This window comes from Leucopleurus acutus (assembly GCF_964270905.1).
Source record: "Leucopleurus acutus genome assembly, chromosome: 7".
In the NCBI taxonomy this organism is placed as follows: Eukaryota; Metazoa; Chordata; class Mammalia; order Artiodactyla; family Delphinidae; genus Leucopleurus; species Leucopleurus acutus.
The window spans coordinates 97,685,063-97,701,304 of NC_139150.1; the positions used below are offsets into that span (position 1 = coordinate 97,685,063).

The following is a 16,242-nucleotide window of genomic DNA, read 5'->3' on the forward strand; positions in this document are numbered from 1 at the left end:
GAACAGACATTTCTCCAAGGAATATACACAAACAGCTAATAAGCAATTAACACATTAAAATGCTCAAAATTAGAGAGATACAACTCATAACTATAATGAAATCCCACTTCACACTCCACTTTTTTAGGAGGGCTAAAAAAAAAACAACAGACGGTAACAATTATGCAGGTACATGTGGAAAAACAGGAACCCTCATTCATTGCTGGTGGGGTAGTAAAAGAACTTTGAGAAGTTCTTTTGGCAGTTCCTAAAATTGTTAAAACAGAGTTACCATATCACCCAGTAATTCTACGCTAAGTATATACAAAGTAGAATGGAAAACTATGTGCACACAAAAACACAACTGGTCTAGCAGCATTATTCATTAACAGTCAAAATGGAAACAACCCAAAGCCCACCAATGGAAAAAAAAATGTGATATAGCCATAAAATCAAATATTACTTAACCAGAAATTGAATTTGATTACGGATACATATTATAACACTGATGAACCTTAAAAAGATCATGCTGGGCTTCCCTGGTGGCGCAGTGGTTGAGAGTCCACCTGCCGACGCAGGGGACACGGGTTCGTGCCCCGGTCTGGGAGGATCCCACGTGCCGTGGAGCGGCTGGGCCCGTGAGCCATGGCCACTGGGCCTGCGCGTCCAGAGCCTGTGCTCCACAATGGGAGAGGCCACAGCAGGGAGAGGCCCGCGTACCGCAAAATAAAAAAAAAAAAGATCATGCTAAGTAGAAGAAGCCGCTCAGAAAAAGCTATATATTTTGTATTCTACTTATATGAAACCTCCAAAATGGGCAAATCTCTATAGACATAGAGTAGATTAGTAGATTAGGGTTTCTTCTTGGGGTGATGAAAATATACTAAAACTAAATAGTGGTGATAGTTCCATATCTCTGTGAACATATTAAAAAATACTGAATTGTGGGGCTTCCCTGGTGGCGCAGTGGTTGAGAGTCCGCCTGCCGATGCAGGGGACATGGGTTCCTGCCTCAGTCTGGGAAGATCCCACATGCCATGGAGTGGCTAGGCCCGTGAGCCATGGCCGCTGAACCTGTGCGTCTGGAGCCTGTGCTCTGCAACGGGAGAGGCCACAACAGTGAGAGGCCCGCGTACCCACCCCCCCCCACACACAAGATATATATATACTGAATTGTGTAAATTAAAAGGGTGAACTTTTGGTACACGAATTCTACCTCAATCAAGTTGTTATTAAAAAAAAAATTCCAACAAAGAAAATTCCAGGTCCAGATTGCTTCTGTAATGAATTCTAGTATGAACTTTTAAGGAAGAAATGATATTAATTTTACAGCACTAGGAATAGAAAGAAAAGAAATAGGTGACAATGAGCAACTATTTAAGGCCTATGACTAACATCATACTTAGTTGTAAATAATAAATAAATTCTTCACATTAAATCCTGGCCTGTTCAAAAAAGAAATTAAAATGCATAGAGATTAGAAAAATATCTTTATTTACAAATCATATTATTTAATATATAAAATAGTCTAAGGAATCTTCAAGACATCTAGTAGAAGTAACAAGTGAAGTTAGCAAAACAGAGATAAACAAATCAATGAACATGAATTATAATTCTACTTCAATCCAAAAAAAAATTGGAAATTGAAGTTTTTAAAAGTATCATTACAGATAGCATCAAAAGATTTAAGGATACATCTCACAAAAAAGGCTGAAGACACGTAAGTGAAAACTGTAACACACTGCAAAGGAACATTAAATGCTAAGGAAAAGTAAGGACATTGTTCACACATCAGAAAATTCATTATTAGATGTAAATTTTCTCCCAAATCTTCTAAACATTCAACACAATCCTTATAAAACACCACTAGGGTTTCCAGAAAAAATAAAATTTTTTAAAATTTATAGGGAAAGAAAAACAAACTGTAATAGCCAAAAGAAAAAGTTAAGAGGACTTATTCCTTCTGATGTAAAAACTTACTGCATAGACAGATTAATCAAAATAGTGCATGACTAGTGCACTAGTCAAATAGTACATACCTATTAAGATAGGTATTTAGATCAATAAACCAGAATGATATTGAGAGAAGCCTATGCATATATGTACAATTTATTTCAAAAGGTGCCAAGGCAACTGAATAGGAAAAGGATAACCAGTGAGCCAAGCAGACCTTTAGCTGCAAAAATGAATCACAATCTATATTTCACACCATTTACACAGATTAACCGGAAAAAGTCAAAGACTTAAATGTAAAATCTAAACCAAGGATATTTCTAGAAAAAAACAGAGGAGAAAATCTGAATAACCTCTGTTAGGCAAATTATGAAACAGGGGTGGGGGGAATAGAATAGGAAAGTAAAGGAAATGATAGATTGGACTTCATCAACATGAAAACCTTTTGCCCAACTGTTTCACAACTAAAAAGATCAACCACAGATTAGGAGAAAAAATTTTCAACATGTGTATCTTATAAAAGTCTTCTATCAAGACTGTATAAAGAACTGTTTCAACTGAATTATAAGCTGAAAAACTCAACAAAACAAATGGGCTAAGGATCTGAACTTACTTTTTTAAAAGCTATGTGAATGAACAAGTAGCATACAAAAGTTGTTCATCGTCATTAGTCAAAGAGAAATGATAAATGAAACCCAAGTAGATACAACAGACCCCCACTAAAAGGATAAAAACTCATCGGGTTTACAACACAAAATGATGGTGAATATTTGGAGCAACTAGAATTACTATAAGTTACTAATGCCCACGTAAATGACACATGCACTTTAAAAACATCTGGCAGTTATTGTTTTCTTCTTCATATACAGGCATATGTCAGAGACACTGCAGGTGTGGTTGCAGATCACAGCAATACAGTGAATATCACAATAAAGTGAGTCGCACAAATTGTCTGGTTTCCCAATACATAGAAAATCTGTGTTTACACACAGAGTAGACTAGTAAGTTTGCAACAGCATTATGTCTTAAAAAACAATGTACATATCTTAATTTAAAATAACACTTTATTGCTAAAAAATGCTAACTATCACTGAGCCTTCAGTGCATGGTAATCTTGCTGGTGGAGGGTTTGCCTCAGTGTTGATGCTGCTGACTATTAATGGTGGTGGTTACTGAAGGCTGGGGTGGCTGTGGCAGTTTCTTAAAACAAGACAACAATGAAGTTTGTCACATCAATTGACTCTTCCTTTCATGAATTATTTCTCCGTAATATGCAAAGTGAATTGACAGCATTTTACAGACAGTAAAACTTCTTTCAAAACTAGTCAATCCTCTCAAACCCTGCTACTACTTTATTAACTAAATGTGTAATATTCTAAATCCTTTGTTGTCCTTTGAACATCTTCAGAGTGTCTTCACCAGTAGATTCCATCTCAAGAAACCACTTTCTTTGCCCCTTCAAGAAGCAACTCCTCATCCATTAAATTTTTATCATGGGATTGCAGTAGCTCAGTCACATCTTCAGGATCTGCTTCTAATTCTGATTCTTCTGCTTCTTCCACCCATCTGCAGTCACTTCCAACACTCAAGTTTGGAATCCCGCAAAGTCATCCATAATGACTGGAATCAACTTCTTCCAAACTCCTGTTCAGGCTGATATTGTAAACTCCTCCCATGAATCACAAATGTTCTTAATGTCATCTAGAATGGTCAATCCTTTCCAGAAGGTTCTCAATTGACTCTGCCCAGACCCACAGAAGAATCATTATCTATGGCAGCCATAGCTTTACAAAATATATTTTTTAAATAATAAGACTTGAAAGTCAAAACAACTCAACACATGGGCTGCAGAATGGATGTTGTGTTAGCAAGCATAAATATACTAATCACATTGTACATCTCCATCAGAGCTCTTGAGTGACCAGGTGCATAACCAATGAGCATGTTTTGAAAGAAATCTTTTTTCTGAGCAATAGGTCTAACAATAGGCTTAAAATGCTCAGTAAATCATGTTGTCAACATATGTGCTGTCATCCAGGCTTCGTTGTTCCATTTCCAGAGCACAGGCAAAGTAAATTCAGCATAATTCCTAAGGCCCCTAGAATTTCTGGAATGGTAAATGAGCCCTGGATTTAAATTAAAGTCACCAGCTGCATTAGCTCGCAACAAGAGAGTCCTTGAAGCTTTGAAGCCAGGCATTGACTTCTCCTCTCTACATATGAAAGTCCTAGATGGCATTTTTTCCAATAGAAGAGTATTTCATCTACATTAAAACTCTGTTGTGTCATGTAGCCACCTTCATTAATCATCTTAACTAGATCTTCTGGATAACTTGCTGCAGCTTTTCCATCAGCACTTGCTGCTCCCCCTTGCACGTTCATCTTATAGAGATGGCTTCTTTCCTTAACCCTCATGAACCAACCTATAATAGATTCAAACTCTTCTGCAGGTTGCTTGCCTCTCTCAGCCTTTACAGAATTGAAGAGAGTTAGGACCTTGCCCTGGATTACACTTTGGCTTAAGGGAATGTTGTTTGACCTTTTATCTAAGACACTAAAATATTCTCCATATCAGTAATCAGGCTGTTTCACTTTCTTATCATTCATGTGTTCACTTGAGTTATCACTTTAATTTTCCCTCAAGAACTTTTCTTTTGCATTCACAACTTGGCTAACTGGTGCTATCAGCCTAGCTTTCAGAATATCTCGGCTTTCAACATGCCTTCCTTACTAATAATTTCTGTTTTTTAATTTAAAGTAAGTGGCATGTAACTCTCCCTTTCATTTGAACACTTACAAGCCATTGCAGGGTTATTAATTGGCCTAATTTCAATATTATTATGTCTCAGGAAATAGGAGGCCTGAAGAGAAAGAGAGAGATGGGGGAATGGCCAGTCAGCGGAGCAGTCAAAACACACACATATTTATCAATCAAGTTTGCCATCTCATATGGGTGCAATTCATGGTGCCCCAAAACAATTACAACAGATCACCATAACAAGTATAATAATGAAAGAGTTTGAAATGTTGTGAGAATTACCGAAACATGACACAGAGACACAAAGTGAGCAAATGCTGTTTGAAAACTGGCAGCAATAGACGTGGCTGGACCCAAGGGGCTGCCACAAACCTTCCATTTGTAACAAAAAGTAACAGCTGAGAAGCCTAATAAAGTAAAGCACGATAAAACCAGGTTTTCCTGTAGGTATACGTAAGACCCAGGAAACAACAACTAGGGTCTTTACACAAAGGTATGAAAACATAGCCACACACAGACTTGGACTTAAATATTCATAGCACCTTTGCTTATGATAGCACCAAAGCAAAGAGGACCTAATGTCTTATCAACAACTGAAAATACACGCCAAAGAACGAAACATTACTCATCACTATAAAGAATAAATACAGGAGAAGGCGGAAGATGGCGGAAGAGTAAGACGCAGAGATCACCTTCCTCCCCACAGATACACCAGAAATACATATACACGTGGAACAACTCCTACAGAACACCTACTGAAGGCTGGCAGAAGACCTCAGACCTCCCAAAAGGCAAGAAACTCCCCACGTACATGGGTAGGGCAAAAGAAAAGACAGAGACAAAAGAATAGGGACGGCACCTGCACCAGTGGGAGGGAGCTGTGAAGGAGGAAAAGTTACCACACACTAGGAAGCCCCTTCGCGGGCGGAGGCTGCGGGAGGCGGAGGGGGGAGCTTCGAAGCTGCGGAGGAGTGCACAGCAACGGGTGCGGAGGGCAAAGCGGGGAGATTCCCGCACAGAGGATCGGTGCTGACCGGCACTCACCAGCCCGAGAGGCTTGTCTGCTCACCCGCCGGGGCGGGCGGGGCTGCGAGCTGAGGCCGGAGCGCAGGGAGAGGACTGGGGTTGGCGGCTTGAACATAGCCTGAAGGGGTTAGTGCACCACAGCTAGCCGGGAGGGAGTCCGGGGAAAAAGCCTGCACCTGCCGAAGAGGCAGGAGACTTTTCCTTCCCTCTTTGTTTCCTGGGGCGTGAGGAGAGGGGTTTAAGAACGCTGCTTAAAGGAACTCCAGAGACGGGCGCGAGCCGCGGCTGAAAGCGCGGAATCCAGAGACGGGCGCGAGCCGCGGCTGAAAGCGCGGAATCCAGAGACGGGCGCGAGCCGCGGCTGAAAGCGCGGACCCCAGAGGCGGGCGGGAGACGTTAAGGCTGCTGCTGCCGCCACCGAGGGGCCTGTGTGCGAGCACAGGTCACTCTCCACACCCCTCTTCCGCGGAACCTGTGCAGCCCGCCACTGCCAGGTTCCCGGGATCCAGGGACAACTTCCCCGGGACAGCGCACAGCGCGCCTCAGGCTGGTGCAAAGTCACGCCGGCCTTTGCCACCGCAGGCCCGCCCCGCACTCTGTGCCCCTCCGTCCCCGCCGGCCTGAGTGCGCCAGAGCCCCCAATCAGCGGCTCTTTTAACCCCATCCTGTCTGAGCAAAAAACAGACGCCCTCCAGCGATCTACACGCAGTGGCAGGGCCAAATCCAAAGCTTAGCCCTGGGAGCTGTGAGAACAAAGAAGAGAAAGGGAAATCTCTCCCAGCAGCCTCAGAAGCAACGGATTAAAGCTCCACAATCAACTTGATGTACCCTGCATCTGTGGAATACATGAATAGACAACCAATCATCCCAAATTAAGGAAGTGGACTTTAGGAGCAAGATCTATGATTTTTTCCCCTTTCCTCTTTTTGTGAATGTGTATGTGTATGTTTCTGTGTGAGATCTTGTCTGTATAGTCTTGCTTCCACCATTTGTCCTAGGGTTCTATCCGTCCATGTTTTTTTTTAATTTTTTTTCTTAATAATTAATTTTAATAACAATATTATACTTTACCTTCGTTCTTTCTTTCTTTCTTTCCGTCCTTCCTTCCCTCCTTTAGACAACGAATCATCCCAAATTGAGGAGGTGGTCTCTGACAGCAAAATTTAGGATTTTTCCCCATTTACCTCTTTTAGTGAGGGTGTATGTGTATGCTTCTGTGTAAGATTTTGTCTGTATAGCTTTGCTGCCAACATTTGTCCTAAGGTTCTTTCCGTCCCTTTTTTTTTTTTTCTAAATAAGAATTTTTTAATTCAATAACTTTATTATACTTTATTTTATTTTTACTATATCTTCTTTCTTTCTGTCTTTTTTCCTTCTTTCCCTCCTTCCTTCCTTCCTCCCTCCCTCCCTCCCTCCTTTCTTTCCTTCTTGCCTTCTTTCCTTCTTTGCTTCTTTCTTTCTTTCTTCCTTCCTTCCTACCCTCCTTTCCTTCTTTCTTTCCTCATACTTCTACTAATTCCCTCTACTTTTTCTCCCTTTTATCCTGAGCCGTGTGGATGAAAAGCTTTTGGTGCTCCAGCCAGGAGGCAGGGCTCTGCCTCTGAGGTAGGAGAGCCAACTTCAGGACACTGATCAACAAGAGACCTCCCAGCTCCACATAATATCAAACGGCGAAAATCTCCCAGAGACCTCCATCTTAACACCAGCACCCAGCTTCACTCAACGACCAGCAAGCCACAGTGCTGGAAAACCTATGCCAAACAACTAGCAAAACAGGAACACAACCTCACCCATTAGCAGAGAGGCTGCCTAAAATCATAATAAGGCCACAGACACCCCCAAACACACCACCAGACGTGAACCTGCCCACTAGAGAGACAAGATCCAGCCTCATCCACCACAACACAGGCACTAGTCCCCTCCACCAGGAAGCCTACACAACCCACTGAACCAACCTTAGCCACTGGAGACAGACATCAAAAACAGGAGGAACTACAAACCTGCAGCCTGCAAAAAGGAGACCCCAAACACAGTAAGATAAGCAAAATGAGAAGACAGAAAAACACACAGCAGATAAAGGAGCAAGATAAAAATGCACCAGACCTAACAAATGAAGAGGAAATAGGCAGTCTACCTGAAAGAGAATTCAGAATAATGATAGTAAGGTTGATCCGAAATCTTGGCGATAGAATGGACAATAGATTGGACAAAATGCAAGAATCAGTTAACAAGGACCTAGAAGAACTAAAGATGAAACAAGCAACGATGAACAACACAATAAATGAAATTAAAAGTACTCTAGATGGGATCAATAGCAGAATAACTGAGGCAGAAGAACGGATAAGTGACCTGGAAGATAAAATAGTGGAAATAACTACTGCAGAGCAGAATAAAGAAAAAAGAATGAAAAGAACTGAGGACAGTCTCAGAGACCTCTGGGACAACATTAAACGCACCAACATTCGAATTATAGGGGTTCCAGAAGAAGAAGAGAAAAAGAAAGGGACTGAGAAAATATTTGAAGAGATTATAGTTGAAAACTTCCCTAACATGGGAAAGGAAATAGTTAATCAAGTCCAGGAAGCACAGAGAGTCCCATACAAGATAAATACAAGGAGAAATACGCCAAGACACATATTAATCAAACTGTCAAAAATTAAATACAAAGAAAGCATATTAAAAGCAGCAAGGGAAAAACAACAAATAACACATAAGGGAATCCCCATAAGGTTAACAGCTGATCTCTCAGCAGAAACCCTACAAGCCAGAAGGGAGTGGCAGGACATACTGAAAGTGATGAAGGAGAAAAACCTGCAGCCAAGACTACTCTACCCAGCAAGGATCTCATTCAGATTTGATGGAGAAATTAAAACCTTTACAGACAAGCAAAAGCTGAGAGAGTTCAGCACCACAAAACCAGCTTTACAACAAATGCTAAAGGATCTTTTCTAGGCAAGAAACACAAGAGAAGGAAAAGACCTATAATAACGAACCCAAAACAATTTAGAAAATGGGAATAGGAACATACATATCGATAATTACCTTAAATGTAAATGGACTAAATGCTCCCACCAAAAGACACAGATTAGCTGAATGGATACAAAAACAAGACCCTTATATATGCTGTCTACAAGAGACCCACTTCAGACCTAGAGACACATACAGACTGAAAGTAAGGGGATGGAAAAAGATATTCCATGCAAATGGAAACCAAAAGAAAGCTGGAGTAGCAATTCTCATATCAGACAAAATAGACTTTAAAATAAGGACTATTAAAAGAGACAAAGAAGGACACTACATAATGATCAAGGGATCGATCCAAGAAGAAGATATAACAATTGTAAATATTTATGCACCCAACATAGGAGCACCTCAATACATAAGGCAAATACTAACAGCCATAAAAGGGGAAATCGACAGTAACACATTCATAGCAGGGGACTTAAACACCCCACTTTCACCCATGGACAGATCATCCAAAATGAAAATAAATAAGGAAACACAAGCTTTAAATGATACATTAAACAAGATGGACTTAATTGATATTTATAGGACACTCCATCCAAAAACAACAGAATACACATTTTTCTCAAGTGCTCATGGAACATTCTCCAGGATAGATCATATCTTAGGTCACAAATCAAGCCTTGGTAAATTTAAGAAAATTGAAATTGTATCAAGTATCTTTTCTGACCACAACGCCATGAGACTAGATATCAATTACAGGAAAAGATCTGTAAAAAATACAAACACATGGAGGCTAAACAATACACTACTTAATAATGAAGATATCACTGAAGAAATCAAAGAGGAAATCAAAAAATACCTACAAACAAATGACAATGGAGACACAACGACCCAAAACCTGTGGGATGCAGCAAAAGCAGTTCTAAGGGGGAAGTTTATAGCAACACAAGCCCACCTTAAGAAGCAGAAAACATCTCGAATAAACAACCTAACCTTGCACCTCAAGCAATTAGAGAAAGAAGAACAAAAAAACCCCAAAGCTAGCAGAAGGAAAGAAATCATAAAAATCAGATCAGAAATAAATGAAAAAGAAATGAAGGAAACAATAGCAAAGATCAATAAAACTAAAAGCTGGTTCTTTGAGAAGATAAACAAAATAGATAAACCACTAGCCAGACTCATCAAGAAAAAAAGGGAGAAGACTCAAATCAATAGAATTAGAAATGAAAAAGGAGAGGTAACAACTGACACTGCAGAGATAAAAGAGATCATGAGAGATTACTACAAGCAACTCTATGCCAATAAAATGGACAATCTGGAAGAAATGGACAAATTCTTAGAAATGCACAACCTGCCAAGACTGAATCAGGAAGAAATAGAAAATATGAACAGACCAATCACAAGCACAGAAATTGAAACTGTGATTAAAAACCTTCCAACAAAGAAAAGCCCAGGACCAGATGGCTTTACAGGCGAATTCTATCAAACATTTAGAGAAGAGCTAACACCTATCCTTCTGAAACTCTTCCAAAATATAGCAGAGGGAGGACCACTCCCAAACTCCTTCTACGAGGCCACCATCACCTTGATACCAAAACCAGACAAGGATGTCACAAAGAAAGAAAACTACAGGCCAATATCACTGATGAACATAGATGCAAAAATCCTCAACAAAATACTAGCAAACAGAATCCAACAGCACATTAAAAGGATCATACACCATGATCAAGTGGGGTTTATTCCAGGAATGCAAGGATTCTTCAATATACGCAAATCTATCAATGTGATAAACCATATTAACAAATTGAAGGAGAAAAACCATATGATCATCTCAATAGATGCAGAGAAAGCTTTTGACAAAATTCAACACCCATTTATGATAAAAACCCTGCAGAAAGTAGGCATAGAGGGAACTTTCCTCAACATAATAAAGGCCATATATGACAAGCCCACAGCAAACATCATCCTCAATGGTGAAAAACTGAAAGCATTTCCACTAAGATCAGGAACAAGACAAGGTTGCCCACTCTCACCACTATTATTCAACATTGTTTTGGAAGTTTTAGCCACAGCAATCAGAGAAGAAAAGGAAATAAAAGGAATCCAAATCGGAAAAGAAGAAGTAAAGCTGTCACTGTTTGCAGATGACATGATCCTATACATAGAGAACCCTAAAGATGCTACCAGAAAACTACTAGAGCTAATCAATGAATTTGGTAAAGTGGCAGGATACAAAATTAATGCACAGAAATCTCTGGCATTCCTATATACTAATGATGAAAAATCTGAAAGTGAAATCAAGAAAACACTCCCATTTACCATTGCAACAAAAAGAATAAAATATCTAGGAATAAACCTACCTAAGGAGACAAAAGACCTGTATGCAGAAAATTATAAGACACTGATGAAAGAAATTAAAGATGATACAAATAGATGGAGAGATATACCATGTTCTTGGATTGGAAGAATCAACATTGTGAAAATGACTCTACTACCCAAAGCAATCTATAGATTCAATGCAATCCCTATCAAACTACCACTGGCATTTTTCACAGAACTAGAACAAAAAATTTCACAATTTGTATGGAAACACAAAAGACCCCGAATAGCCAAAGCAATCTTGAGAACGAAAGAAGGAACTGGAGGAATCAGGCTCCCTGACTTCAGACTATACTACAAAGCTACAGTTATCAAGACGGTATGGTACTGGCACAAAAACAGAAAGATAGATCAATGGAACAGGATAGAAAGCCCAGAGATAAACCCATGCACATATGGACACCTTATCTTTGATAAAGGTGGCAGTAATGTACAATGGAGAAAGGACAGCCTCTTCAATAAGTGGTGCTGGGAAAACTGGACAGGTACATGTAAAAGTATGAGATTAGATCACTCCCTAACACCATACACAAAAATAAGCTCAAAATGGATTAAAGACCTAAATGTAAGGCCAGAAACTATCAAACTCTTAGAGGAAAACATAGGCAGAACACTCTATGACATAAATCACAGCAAGATCCTTTCTGACCCACCTCCTAGAGTAATGGAAATAAAAACAAAAATAAACAAATGGGACCTAATGAAACTTCAAAGCTTTTGCACAGCAAAGGAAACCATAAACAGGACCAAGAGACAACCCTCAGAATGGGAGAAAATATTTGCAAATGAAGCAACCGACAAAGGATTAATCTCCAAAATTTACAAGCAGCTCATGCAGCTCAATAACAAGAAAACAAACAACCCAATCCAAAAATGGGCAGAAGACCTAAATAGACATTTCTCCAAAGAAGATATACAGACTGCCAACAAACACATGAAAGAATGCTCAACATCATTAATCATTAGAGAAATGCAAATCAAAACTACAATGAGATATCATGTCACACCAGTCAGAATGGCCATCATCAAAAAATCTAGAAACAATAAATGCTGGAGAGGGTGTGGAGAAAAGGGAACACTCTTGCACTGCTGGTGGGAATGTGAATTGGTTCAGCCACTGTGGAGAACAGTATGGAGGTTCCTTAAAAAACTACAAATAGAACTACCATATGACCCAGCAATCCCACTACTGGGCATATACCCTGAGAAAACCAAAATTCAAAAAGAGTCATGTACCAAAATGTTCATTGCAGCTCTATTTACAATAGCCCGGAGATGGAAACAACCTAAGTGCCCGTCATCGGATGAATGGATAAAGAAGATGTGGCACATATATACAATGGAATATTACTCAGCCATAAAAAGAAACGAAATTGAGCTATTTGTAATGAGGTGGATAGACCTAGAGTCTGTCATACAGAGTGAAGTAAGTCAGAAAGAAAAAGACAAATACCGTATGCTAACACATATATATGGAATTTAAGAAAAAAAATGTCATGAAGAACCTAGGGGTAAAGCAGGAATAAAGACACAGACCTCCTAGAGAACGGACTTGAGGTTATGGGGAGGGGGAAGGGTGAGCTGTGACAGGGCGAGAGAGAGTCATGGGCATATACACACTAACAAACGTAGTAAGGTAGATAGCTAGTGGGAAGCAGCCACATGGCACAGGGATATTGGCTTGGTGCTTTGTGACAGCCTGGAGGGGTGGGATAGGGAGGGTGGGAGGGAGGGAGACGCAACAGGGAAGACATATGGGAACATATGTTTATGTATGACTGATTCACTTTGTTATAAAGCAGAAACTAACACACCATTGTAAAGCAATTATACCCCAATAAAGATGTTAAAAAAAAAAAAAAAAAAAAAAAGAATAAATACAGACACACACAACAATATCCATGAATCTCCAAAGAATTATGCTAAGGGAAAGAAGCCATACAGACAGTATATAAAGTGTGATTCCATTTATATGAACTTTCAAAAAAGGCAAAAGTATTGAAATAGGAAGAGGATCAGTGATTATCATAAAATGGGTGGGAAGAGAGGACTGACTGAGAAAGGCCATAAGGAAAATTTTCACATGATAGAAATACCTGTATGATTTTGGTGGTATAGCCGTACACATTTTTCAAAAGTCACTGAATTATACATAGAAACTTGTTGAATTTTATTTTCTGTTAATTATACCTCAATATAGATGATTTTTTAAAAAAACAGGAGAAGAAACAGAAAATCAAATACACTGTAGGCAGTCGCATGATAAAGTAGGCTCACCCAATGAGACAAGGTGGCTGTAGTTCTCCAGCATCACATCTCTGTACAGGGTCCTCTGAGCAGAGCTCATACACTGCCACTCCTCCAGGGTAAACTCCACAGTCACGTCCTTGAATGACACTGATGTCTGTGAAAGCACATTTCTCATCAATCTGAAGAATTCAAAATTAGGTGACATGGATAATACCTTTGGAATGTAAGATGAAAACTGAAATTTTTTCACATTATGAAAAATCAAAAATATCTGACAGTACACACATTATCTGTGATGTCCTAGGGAAGCAGGCATTTTCAGAGTTTTGGTTCTGCCTTTAAATTCCATCCAAAATTTGATCACTTCAAAGTACAACTGCTAACATCACCATTTCTTGAAAGGATTACTGAAAGTCCTGCTATATCATTTATTTCCACCACTATCTCACTAGAGCCCACTCTCAGAGTTATTATTAAATTATAAGTCAGGTCATGTCTTTTCTCAGCTCAAAATTCTCTAAACAACCTAGTAAACAGAGATAAATATTGAATTCATAGATTAGGAGATTCAGTATGATGGAGATTGTCAGTTCTCCACAAAGAAATCTATAGATTCAATGAAATCATAATCAAAAGCTTACCAGGATTTTTAGAATCACAAGTTAATTCTAATATTTACATAGAAAGCAAACAACCTAGAATATGAAAACAGGTTTGAAAAAGAACAAAGTCAGAGGACTGATATTACTTGATTTCAAGACATACCATAGAGCTTAACACAAAGAAAGTGTGTGATATTAATGAAAATGAAACACAGAGATCAAAAGAAAAAGTATAAAAATGATATATACAAACATAATGCACACACACAATTATTTAATTTAGGTGTCTGGGCAATTCAATGGAGAAAGTATATTCTGACACAAATCATGTTAGACTAAAAAAACTCCATTAGAAAAATAATAACAATAACCTTGATTCATACTTTGCACCACAAAAAATAATTAATTCAAACTGATCAAGACCTCAATGAATATGCTTTCTGTTTAGATTTTAGAGTCACGTGAATATATCACCTATCTAAAAAAGAAATTGACAGCTGGTGTACTGAAGTTGGAACCAGCAAAATGGTTGAGTGCATGCTCCCTCAACTCAGTATTTAGAACATACTAACAGTACAAATTTCCAAGCCCAACAGCAGGCTCTGAAATTCTAGATTTATGACAGGGCCGACCCGTTAACATGTTTGGTTGTTTTCTGATCAGCATTCCCTGTGTTAAGTAGAAAGTTTAAATATATGAAAACAGAAATTATTGATGTAACAACAAATATAAGAGAAAACTACCAACAAGGTCATGAAAATACATTGCAAAAACAGACAAAAATGTACAATTTTCTCTGAAAATAATTAAAAAAATAGAAAACCAGACTAGATCCATGACTGTTTAAATAAAGTGACTCAGTAATCTACATCAACACACAAAAAGCAGATGTACTCACAAAGTCCAGTTTTAGAGGTGAGTTTCAGGAAGTCTATAACAGATGATTTTCTCATATGAAATAGACACACAGAGAGAGAGAGAGAGAGAGAGAGAGAAAGGATAAAAGAAGGAAGGGGGAAGGGAAAGGAGAGGAGAGGAGAAAAAAGCAGAAAGAGCCCCAAAGACTAATATAACCAAGATACCACAGTTAGTCAGGGACATAAGAAAACAAAATTATAGGCTAATGTAGTGTGTGAATACAGAATAAAAGTTCAAATATGATAATAGCAAAAAGATGTCAGTTACAAATTTAAAACAAAAAACAAAAAAGGCTCACACCCACTATCAAGTAGGGTCTATACAAGAATTCAAGAGTAAGTTAACATTCTAAAATCCATTTAAGCTACTTGCTACCTCTAATATTTGGAGATTAAAAAAAATAAGCTGTAGCTTTACTCCAATAGATACAAAAAGGTATTCGATATAATTCAGGGTACATTCATGACCCAAGTAAAACTGATTATAAAAGGGAAATAACTTACACTGATAAAAGATGTATAACAGAATCTGAGAGCAATCTGAAATCAAGAGTTGAATCTATCATACCACTAACAGGGGGATGAATAAAGAGCTCACCTCAGATATGTTCATTTTCAGTAGGTCTTGGGAGAGTGTAGACGACAGTGAAGATTCAGCTGGGGGGGACAGAAGAGGAAAAGGTCAGAACACCTGGCCTGCCTTATAGTTCCTACATTCACCTCCCAATCACCTCAGCAGCCCAGCTGAGGGGCAGCCTCTCTAAGGACTCACTTTGGCCCTTGAAAAGGCAAGGGAAGTACCCTGTGGAAGCACCACTTGTCCATCTTCCAGTTTGAAATGATCATGGGGCTTAAACCTACCACTTCTCAGTTGGTAAAAATAATTTTTTTTTACTAATTTAAACAATACAAACAAAAAACTAACATACTAAAATACACCAAAGAACGACACGTTTCATTAAAATTAACAGTAGAAGAAAAGACACTGCCTGCATCCTTACTTTGTTTTCCTAGCAATATTGTTTACCCCTGGAGTTAGAAAATCCACAGGAAGCCCAGTAAAAAGGATGGCAAGCTTTAAGACAATTTTTAAAATCATTATTGAAGTGGGCTGCATTTTCTCAAAAGGGACTCTTGATAAGTTTCTTCTGATGACTGAACGGTATGAACGACTGTTCGGCTCCTGGCTCTGTCACATTCCGGGTGAGCCTGGAGAAGTCACAGGCGCTCTCAAACTCAGGACCACCTCACCACCCTGAGACTCAGATCTGCTTTTTGCTTAACGTGTTTAATGCAGATGCTCATACCGCTATCACGAGATAATTGGGAGGCTTATGTAAACCACCCAAGGAAAAGAACAAAGTGTCTTCTGAACAACAACATCTACTGTCACTTTTTCGGCGGTTAGTACC

The 16,242-nt window shown here is 39.0% G+C and overlaps 1 protein-coding gene across 1 annotated transcript in view; it reads right to left on the reverse strand.

Annotated features, from left to right (window-relative positions):
- Window positions 1–16,242, reverse strand: part of LOC309964597 (uncharacterized protein) — a gene marked incomplete at its 3' end in the record, with an annotated part of 35,465 nt that overhangs the window by 18,643 nt on the left and 580 nt on the right. The window contains exons 2-3 of the mRNA XM_082843709.1: window positions 15,429–15,487; window positions 13,339–13,465 (exon numbers count right to left, since the gene is read on the reverse strand). Coding sequence (XP_082699835.1) covers window positions 13,339–13,465; window positions 15,429–15,443 — 142 coding nt within the window. The 5' untranslated portion in view covers window positions 15,444–15,487. The remainder of the gene's footprint in view (window positions 1–13,338; window positions 13,466–15,428; window positions 15,488–16,242) is intronic.